We start from the raw sequence: 10,254 nt of genomic DNA on the forward strand, positions 1-10,254 counted from the left end.
GAAGTGGTGTGTTGTCCGAGGCGTAGCTGCAAAACAACCACAAAAGAACGCTGCAAAAAAAAAGTTACCAGTACTAACTCTTCTCTCCTTTAAAGGGTACTCTGTTGCACAAGAATCCTCATTGTATCAAAGCTCCATTTACAAGCTGTTAAAATTAGCCCCTAGTGTAGAATATACACCTCCTCCAAATCAGTACTTAAATTTTCAAACGAACTTTTTGCGAATGTGGCCAAAGTGCTCCTTTCATACCAAAAAAAGGCAACCCATTAAACGGGTGCACTAGACCAACAACGGCTATGTTTTCTCGAAGCACAAGTCACCAACGCAAAAACGCTTCATCGTTAAGCTCTACGCTGCAGTTCTAGAAGCCTAAATGTAAGTTCGAGGGCCACATGAACAGGAGTGGTTGAAGTGGTGGGTTGTCTGAGGCGTAGCTGCAAAATAACCACAAAAGAACGCTGCAAAATAATAAAAAATGACCTGGACTCTCTGTTCTCTCCTTTAAAGGGTACTCTGCTGCACAAGAATATCATTGTATCAAATCTCCATTTACAAGCTGTTAAAATTAGCCCCAAGTGTAGAATATACACCTCCTCCAAATTGGTACCTAATTTTTCAAATGCACTTTTTGCGAATGTGGCCGAAGTGCTCCTGTCATACCATAAAAAAGGCAACCCATTAAACGGGTGCACTAGACCAAAAACGGCTATGTTTTCTCGAAGCACAAGTCACCAACGCAAAACGCGTCATCGTTAAGCTCTTCACGAAGTACTTGAAGGCAAGATGTAAGCTCAAGAGCCACGTGTTCAGGAGTGGTTGAAGTGGTGGGTTGTCCGAGGCGTAGCTGCAAAATAACCACAAGAAAACGCTGCAAAAAAAAAGTTACCACGACTCTCTGTTCTCTCCTTTAAAGCGTACTCTGCTGCACAAAAATCCTCATTGTATCAAAGGTCCATTTAGAAGCTTTTAAAATTAGCTTTTAATGTAGAATGTACACCTCCTCCAAATCAGTACCTAATTTTCCAAACGAACATTTTGCGAATGTGGCCAAAGTGCTCCTTTTATACCATAAAAAAATCAACCCATTAAACGGGTGCACTACCCTAGCGAAAAAACTCATACGTACGAGTTAAACGTGGCACATATATATGAGATTATGGAATATGTGTATAATGTGTCATATGTGCCATATGCAGCATATGAGGTATATGTGGCATACGAGCAAATGTGGCATATGAGGAAATGTGGCATACGAGCAAACGTGGCATACAAGCATACGTGGCATATGCGGCATACGTGGCATATGCGGCATATTAAGGTGGCACACAAATATGTTACAAAACCTTTGCACGAGATGTTATCCAGAGTGCAGCTGATACATTTCAAGCGTAGAGATACGCCAAAAATAGCAGGCTGCCCTAAAGATTGACACAGGCAAGAATGCCCCTTTTTTTTCAAACACTATTTATTTGCAATCACATATATACACATGCTGAAATAAATGGATAAATCTAAGCAAGGAGTTTGACTCGCATATCCGTGGGCCCCCCACACAGCCATAGCAGGAGCTTACTTCAAATCCCGCAGCATATCAGCGAGGTAGCGATTGAGCTTTCCCCGACGTGCTTCGTTGCTGGTTTCTTGGCCAATCGTAGCGGCGTGTTTGATGTATGCATCAAATGCATCTGAAAAAATTATAATACTTTGAATTTCAGTCACAGAATACATGTGTTTTGAATGTAAACCATAAATATGACATTCTTGTAAGGGCTGCACTTTCTTCACATGGTTGCGACAGGGTGCCGGGCACTTATATACGGGAGTGCCATTTCTGTTACGGACCACAGTGCAGCCCAGATTTTGTTCCCCGTTGAAATGCTCTTCTTATGTCGGCGCTACCTGCTCTGGATTTTACTTAGCATAATGTTTTAAAGGTCCACGGAAACGGCCCCCAAGAAGGCACTGACAAACGTGTTGAGCGTGTAGAATACATCCATTTGAGCATTAACGCAAAGTATAATTCCTTGGAACAAAGCCAGCGATTTGTTATTAATTTTTAAAAACAGCGTTTTTTGAAATTCGCGGGCAGAGAGAATGTCGCTTGGCGGTGTCGCATGGAACTATTTCCTAGTCCCGTGACGTCACGGGTCGGTTGACTGGCAAGGCTTGCTAGAAGCTGCCATTCGCTGCGGTCACTGCAACCATGACGTCATGGACACACTTCCGGTAGCTGCGAAAGTCGTCTGCTCGTGCGCTGCTCGAACTCTGTGCGAGCTGTTACACAGCTCGCCGCTCTTATCGGTTAGGTGGCCATTGCCCATCAAGTGCAACAACCGAAGCGACGCAGGAATCGGCAGAACGAAGCTGCATTTACAAATATCTTATTTATATAACGTGGTTTCAGGAGTATCGGAGTGTCGTCCGACGAGGCGTCAACAGCACGGTCAAGCACCGCACGATGGCAGCACCTCCTCCCGCATACCGTTCGCGAACGACACGGCGGATCGTTAGCACCGATGTCCGAAATAAAGCGTGCTAAAATTTGTTGGCGCATGGAATACTGAGCCAAATATCAAGTATGAAGCCCTCTTGAGGATCGCTGACCAGCAGCAAATTGCTGGTAAGAGCGATAGCCGTACATTCAAGCCAGTTTCTGCTCAAGCCAGCTGCCGCTGGTGCATTTCGGCTGATTCGATCTGCTCGTACTAGCTCTGCGATTAATGCGTCGGCAGAGTTAATCCTATAATTATTTTACTATGGCAGGTAAAGATTCACTATAAGGCAGTTTCATAAGTAGACGATTTACGACAGCGTTGATCATGTTCCAAAGCGTCGACCGCAGCGGCTTCGAAGCGAAACAATTTAGGCCGACGACTAGGGACTGTCACGCACGGCGCCGTCGTTCGCCGCGCACGCGCGCCCCACCCCCGCGGTAATTGTGTAACGTACCTCAGCCTGCTCGTGGCATCCCGTGCTGCAAGAGTTGCAAACTCGTGTACTTTCATAGCTAAGGTCGCGCATTTTGTGACGTTCTGCTCAGCAACAAGCCGTTCAAACGATACTGCAGGCAAGACAAGGCTTCAGTACGCATGTCGCTGCGCTGTCGGCCATAATCGAAGACGTCGGGCGGCACCATATTCTATACATCGATTTTTAAACTTGATACAGTGGGCAAATGAATAACTTTGTGAAGCAGACCCGCTCGTACGTTTCGCGCACTCGGGGGCGCCGAGTAGCTTCCGTCAACAGACGCCGTCATAACCTCGGTTAACGACGCAAACCGAGGTCGTCAAGCTCGGTTTGCGATAACCGCGGTTAGTGGTGTAACCATGGTTTGGTCCGCCGTGTAACATAGGGTAACCACAGGTTCGCAGTTACACTAACCGTCGCTGCGCGAACTGGCGAACTCAGGCGTGTGCGAGCGAGGACGGGTTGACACGAGTACGCCAGCGAGCGAGCGCACGGCAACCGGAAGTTCGTTGAAGTGACGTATGTCTGGGCGGAGCTTTGAACTTGCTTGTATTCTTTATTTTTGTATGGCTCCCTTCGTCGTACGAGTTGAGGGGGAAAATTGGAAGGATTATTTTTAATCGCCGATATCTCTGGTGTTGCAGAAGCTAGATCGAAAATTTTTGCGGGAGAATGATGGGTGGTTCAATAACTAACAGTGTTATGGCGTTTTTTATCCTCCTTGGTGAAACCTTTCAGTGGACCTTTAATGCAACAGCATTACACCCCATTCTCCAAAAAGTGTAGTGTCGGCATTGTCAGTGAAAAATAATGGCAGTCGCTATGGTAAGTGAGCTGGCAGCTGAAATGCCATACACTCACTGGTCAATAAATTGTGTGGCGTCATGAGACCACATGATTTGGCTGAATTGGCAAACTGCCAACTTGTGCTTGGATAATACATATGCACAAAAGAAAAAACTGATTAAGTAAGTAGCAGAGTGCATGCATACGAAAGAGGGGAGTCAGAAAAAGGGTGCCATTGTTGCTGTCACACAATGTGCCCACTTCAAGGCGAGGCTCAAGTTCCCTTTGACTTGGCATAAAAGAGCAATATAGTAAGCAGCTAGCGCTGATCATGCCCCTGTGTTAATAGTTCCAAGTCCAGGACGCTTCTGTGATCTTATTACGTGTAGCAGAGAAACTTACAGCCAACAGCCTGCAGCTTTTGGGGGCTCAAGGCAGGTTTTTCTACTGCCCGCCCGGTGTTCAGAAAGCGGCGGCAGGGGGCACCAGTCACGCTCCTGCCACGAAGCGCTGGCACGCCCCAGAGTAATTTCGCCACCTCCTTGCAGAACAAGGAATCCTTTGGACGGCTCATGAGCCATCGCCACCTCTCTTCATCTAAAAAGAATCCGTTGCCAATGTGAACCTGCAAGGAAAGAAAAGGTTTACTTTAGTGGCTATAGGTGCATTCTCACAACACAATGCTGCAACAGTGGGCTAATAAAGTGATGCGATGTCTCAGTAGTAGACCACTTTAACCATTGAGTCACTACAGCAAGTAACAAAAAAACGAGAGCAGTCTGTGACTATCAAGCGTTTTATAGGTAGATTATGGTCACATCTGTGCTTTGTACAGAGTTGTTGCTCTGCATTGACAAGCAAGAGTGTATCCAGCCAGTGCAAAAAACAAGAGCAAAAGATACGTGTTTAACCTTGTCGGCTCATTGTTTGTGCTTAGAAGTTGAAGTCAACCTGCAATGTACAGGATGAGAAATTAACAGTAAAACTCACAGGGCGTTTGGTGGCAACAATAGCTCCGTACCTGCTTCCCACAAGAAATACTTGAGTTCAAATCAGCTCCACGTTAACATGTTTTCTTTCTTTTGTTGCTCTACTAGTTCCACATCAATTGAGGTCAACACAGGCTCAGAAATGGCAAGTGGCTTTTGCATAACTAAAGTGCAAAATTATTGTGATTTAAGTAATCCTAACATAGCTCCTCATACATGGCTGACAAGTGAGGCGAAAGCAATATGTGGATGAAGTATAGAAAGACACGGCGCTGTCTCCCTGTGTCCCTTTCATGCTTTTTCAGACCAGCATCTCAACTAACACGTGCAACGTTCTGCGATCGGCTCACACAAAACTATCTGTCCACCATAGTACTACTGGAATGCAGCCATCAGTGGCGCATTCCTTTATATAGGGGCACTACTGTGAAGTCTCGCTGATAAGATTCAGCTTAAGGAAGACCGTATATACATGCGTTACGAGTGGATTGTGAAAACTGAAACATTCCCCCATACTGTGTGAACACGATACTGCAATCACTGTCACTACTTTCCACCCCGAAGGCAAAAAAAGGGGGGAGCTTTTGCTTTCTACCTGCATTGGCTTGGCCATTTCACATGGTGTGCTTTCGTGTTGTCTGCTACACTTCCATCCAATGTGTTTCCCTTCGCTCCCGCATGATGGTGCCACATCCTCCCACAAAAGGCAGATTGTTAAATATATAGGGTGTCCCAGGTAACTTCGACCAAGATTTTTATCAATAAAGTTAGCCCTATCACAGTGAAAGCAATTCAAACCTGTTCAGTCACCTATGCTAACCTCCAGTATTTTTTTTCATTCACTAAAGTTATTTAGTGAAGACTATTTTTGTAATTATTGGCTTGAGAGAAAAAGTGCCAATGGAAAAGTTGTAGATCTCAAACACAGGTAGCTAGGTTGTATTTATCAAACTAGCATTTATGCAAAGTGATATTTTTGCCAGCCGAAAACAATGCCTGGCGCAAAAAAAAAAAAAGTCTTCCACTGACTGCGGCGTCACTTTAAAGCCTCGAGTCGCACCCGAGATAACAAAATCTTTTTCTGGGCTGTGCTCTCTACGATAAGCTGGTTGTAGGCACTTGGCAAATGATTTTAAGTAACAGCTGGTCCCGTGACAGCATTTTTTGAAGGCCTGTTAACAAGGCGGCTTAAGTCTTAGCGTGATGGAACATAGCGACCTGTTTTTGAGAAGATCTACAAATTTTGCATTGACATATTTTCTCTCAAAATAACTAATTAGTCTTCACTAATTTATTAACATCAGTGAATGAAAGAATAGAGGTCAGCATAGGCGACTGAACAGCTCTGAATTAGTTTCACTGTGCTAGGGTTAACCGTATTTTTTAAAAATCTTGGTCCAAGTTAGCTGGGGCACCCTGTATATCGTACAGAGATAGAGTGACGAACTGATTGGTACACAAAGGACAATCTTCACTTCACTGGTACCTTTTCCCCCAAAAACTAACACTTTCCAATGCATGTATGGCCATAATAAGTTATGTTTATTTCCCATAAATGCTATCATACAATGACATTAAATATTGCACCCACTTGGCATTGTGAGAATCCATATAACTAATCCTGCTGTATTATAAAATATTCAATTTGAAATTTACCTAACTGTTTATATACTGATTGATGTTGAACCGATCAGGCATATAGCTTTGAACTGGTAGATAACTTGTAGATAACATTAAGTAATTAAAGTGCCTTGTTGGGCAAGTTGGTTGAACATTGTTAAAACAGCAATAGAACACGGACAAATAGAAAGCAAAATACACATTGTACTGTTTCCTCGTTCATTTGATGACCTCAATAATTCAATTGCATTATAGAGCCTACTGGGCTCAATTCGTCCCACTGGTACTGTTACAGAAATCCTGGTTCCTTTTCTGGACAGTAGTATTGGTCTCACCTTTCCATTTATGCAAATGTAGAGGGGTGGATTTCCAGGAACTTCTCTTTCAGGCACGGGGTTTTCCTGCATATGCAATTAAGATGCAGAGAGCGATGTATATTTACACCCCAGTAAACCATGTTTGCATAGATTATTACTTATAGCATAAAAACAATGTGCAGGACACAGTATTATAGTATACACATTGCTAGCTTCATATTTATCTTCATCAGGAAGCCTTATACTCACATAGCCCAATGAAACAGCAAAAATACACTTGAAAGCTATATAGACACAGAGCGATTGAGGCATATTTTTTATGCCTATGGTGCCAAAGCCAAGACATTCATTCATTTATTTGGCAATTCAACGGAAAGCAACTTGTGCTGCTACAGTCAACTCTCGCTGGAGTGAACTTCAAGACACCCAAGTCCCTTAACACTTAACTAAAAGTTCACTAAACTGTATATTCAAAAAATAAATATGGAATCACATTACACACCGCACACATGAAGTCAAAACTTTGCAATGCAATTTACTGAGTTATGTACATATATATATTGTCACGTCTCGACAGAACGCCAAGGAGGGTCTAAATATAAGACGGTTTGATTATTGGCCTAGAACGAGTCTTGCGATCAAGCTTCCTCCTTCTTCTTTCAGCTCGCGCTTGTGTTGCCACAGTCGTCCTCTTTTGCGTCGTCTTCTATGCGGCATTTGCCCCCCTCCTTAGGAAGCATCGTCCCGATGAGAACAAAAGGAAGTAGGAGGTTGAGGTCAGACTGAGTGGTATGGCTTCATACGCACGACGTGGACGACGTCAGCTTGGTGCTGGCGTCGCTTTGATGTCGACACCCCGTCTGGCATCACCTCATAAGTGACGTCGGTTAAACGTCGCTGAACAACATAGGGTCCAAAGTATCGTCGCAATAGTTTTTCGGAGAGTCCACGGCGGCGAATAGGTGTCCAGACCCACACTTTGTCGCCAGGTTCGTACATTACATGCCGGTGTCTCTGATTGTAGCGTTGTGCATCGTGCTCCTGCTGATTTTGAATCCGCACACGAGCTAGTTGGCGAGCTTCCTCTGCACGCTGAGCGAATTCCTCGGCGTCCTGATCGAGATCATCGGTGTCGGCATTCGGGAGCAACATTGCATCCAGCATAGTTGTTACTGGTCGCCCGTGAAGGAGGCTGAATGGTGTCATGCGAGTGGTGTCTTGGCGGGCCGTATTGTAGGCGAACGTAACGTAGGGAAGTATTTCGTCCCAATTCTTGTGGTTTACGTCGACGTACATGCAAAGCATGTCTGCGAGGGTCTTATTGAGGCGTTCCGTCAACCCATTGGTTTGAGGGTGATAGGCAGTAGTTTTACGGTGACTGGTACCACTGAGGCGAAGAACGATTTCCAAAAGTTCGGCCGTAAATGTAGTTCCTCGGTCAGTTATAATAAGTGCCGGAGCGCCATGCCTCAGGACAATGTTCTCAATGAAGAACCTAGCTGCTTCGGCGGCGGTACCCCTTGGCAGAGCCTTGGTCTCCGCGTAGCGGGTCAGATAATCAGTGGCGACAATTATCCATTTATTCCCGGCTGTAGACGTCGGAAATGGTCCCAGGAGGTCCATGCCAATTTGCTTAAAAGGTGTCGCTGGCACTTGAAGAGGGTGGAGTAGGCCAGCTGGTTTTACAGGGGGTGATTTACGGCGCTGGCAGTCAATGCACGTACGTACATAGCGTTTCACTGTCGCCGGCAGTTTTGGCCAGTAGTATCCGTGCTGTACTCTAGCCAACGTGCGGGTGTAGCCTAGGTGACCGGCGGTTGGCTCGTCGTGGCACGCTTGCAAAACTTCAGTGCGGAGAACCGATGGGACGACGAGCAGAAGACTGTTTCCCCCAGGACGGAAGTTCTTCTTGTAAAGGACGTTGTTGCGAATAAAAAATGAAGAGATTACTCGGGCGAAAATCTTCGGAACAACCGTAGTTCGCTTCTCCAAGAAATCAATAAGAGGGAGCAATTCCTGATCCTCTCTCTGCTGTTGGGAAAGCGTTGCGTCATCTATGACACCTAAAAACGCAGTGTCTTCATCGGTCATAGTGGAAGGTTCGAGCGGCGCTCGCGAAAGGCAATCTGCATCTGTGTGCTTCTTTCCAGATTTGTAAATAACTGCCATGTCAAATTCTTGCAATCGAAGGCTCCAACGCGCGAGTCTCCCTGAAGGGTCCTTTAAGTTCGTCAGCCAACAGAGAGAGTGATGGTCGCTGACGACTTGAAAGGGGCGAGCGTACAAATAAGGGCGGAATTTCATAACCGCCCATACCACTGCAAGACATTCTTTTTCGGTTGCCGAGTAGTTCGCTTCTGCTTTAGATAGGGTCCTGCTGGCGTAAGCAATTACCTTTTCCACACCATCCTGGCGCTGCACTAACACAGCACCTAAGCCCACGTTGCTGGCATCCGTATGAAGCAGTGTAGGGGCGTCGTCATCAAAGTGCGCCAGGACAGGTGGTGTCTGTAGACGCCTCCTCAGCTCATTGAAAGCTTGTTGCTGTTCTTCACCCCAGCGAAAGACAGCGTTGTCACGAGTCAGTGAAGTTAATGGCCAGGCTATTCGTGAGAAGCCAGCAATAAACCGACGGTAATAGGCGCAAAGACCCAAGAAGCGCCGCAATGTCTTTTTGTCCGTAGGTGTTGGGAACTTGGCGACTGCGGAGAGCTTTTCAGGATCCGGCCGAACACCTTCTTGGCTGACGACGTGGCCTAAGAACTGCAGCTCCTCGTAACCGAAGTGGCACTTCTCGGGTTTTAATGTGAGGCCCGCAGATTGTATGGCCTGAAACACAGCTAGCAAACGGAGTAGATGCTCTTCAAATGTAGCCGAAAACACTATCACGTCGTCAAGATACACCAAGCATGTTTGCCACTTAAGTCCCGAAAGCACAGTGTCCATCAGTCTCTGAAATGTTGCTGGCGCCGAGCATAAACCGAACGGAAGGACTTTAAACTCATACAATCCGTCGGGAGTGATGAATGCTGTCTTCTCCCGATCCCTCTCATCCACTTCGATTTGCCAGTATCCACTTTTCAAGTCCATCGACGAGAAGTAACGTGCATTTCGTAGGCGATCCAAGGAGTCGTCGATGCGAGGGAGAGGGTACACGTCTTTTTTGGTCACTTGGTTGAGCTTGCGATAGTCTATGCAAAATCGTAAGCTGCCGTCTTTCTTTTTAACAAGTACCACGGGGGAAGCCCAGGGACTCTGTGACGGCTGGATAACGTCGTCTCTAAGCATTTCGGCCACCTGGCGCTGAATGGCTTCACGTTCTTTCGGAGCCACACGGTAAGGATTTTGTCGAATCGGGCGAATCGAGTCATCCGTGATAATTCGATGTTTTGTCAAAGGCGTTTGGCCGATCCGCGATTCTGAAGCAAAACAGTCTCGAAATTGATCTATGAGATCCAAAAGGCGGTCCCGCTCTGAAGAAGACAGATTTGGGCTCACATCAACGATGGTTACGGGTGTCTTGCACACTGATCCTCTCTGTTGCAGTAAGCAACAGTGCTGCGCATTTGGGA

General features: G+C 46.0%; 1 protein-coding gene across 1 annotated transcript; it reads right to left on the reverse strand.

Moving 5' to 3' along the window:
• Positions 1-1,189: 1,189 nt before the first annotated feature.
• Positions 1,190-6,766, reverse strand: LOC146180561 (BEN domain-containing protein 5-like; the record flags this gene model as incomplete). Its single annotated transcript, XM_084576073.1, is given in 3 exon segments — positions 1,190-1,685; positions 4,159-4,381; positions 6,701-6,766. Coding segments are annotated over 2 exon segments (288 nt in total). The 3' UTR covers positions 1,190-1,569.
• Positions 6,767-10,254: the final 3,488 nt, after the last annotated feature.

This window comes from Amblyomma maculatum, chromosome 8, assembly GCF_055883805.1.
Source record: "Amblyomma maculatum isolate TAMU_Amacu chromosome 8, ASM5588380v1, whole genome shotgun sequence".
Classification (NCBI taxonomy): Eukaryota; Metazoa; Arthropoda; class Arachnida; order Ixodida; family Ixodidae; genus Amblyomma; species Amblyomma maculatum.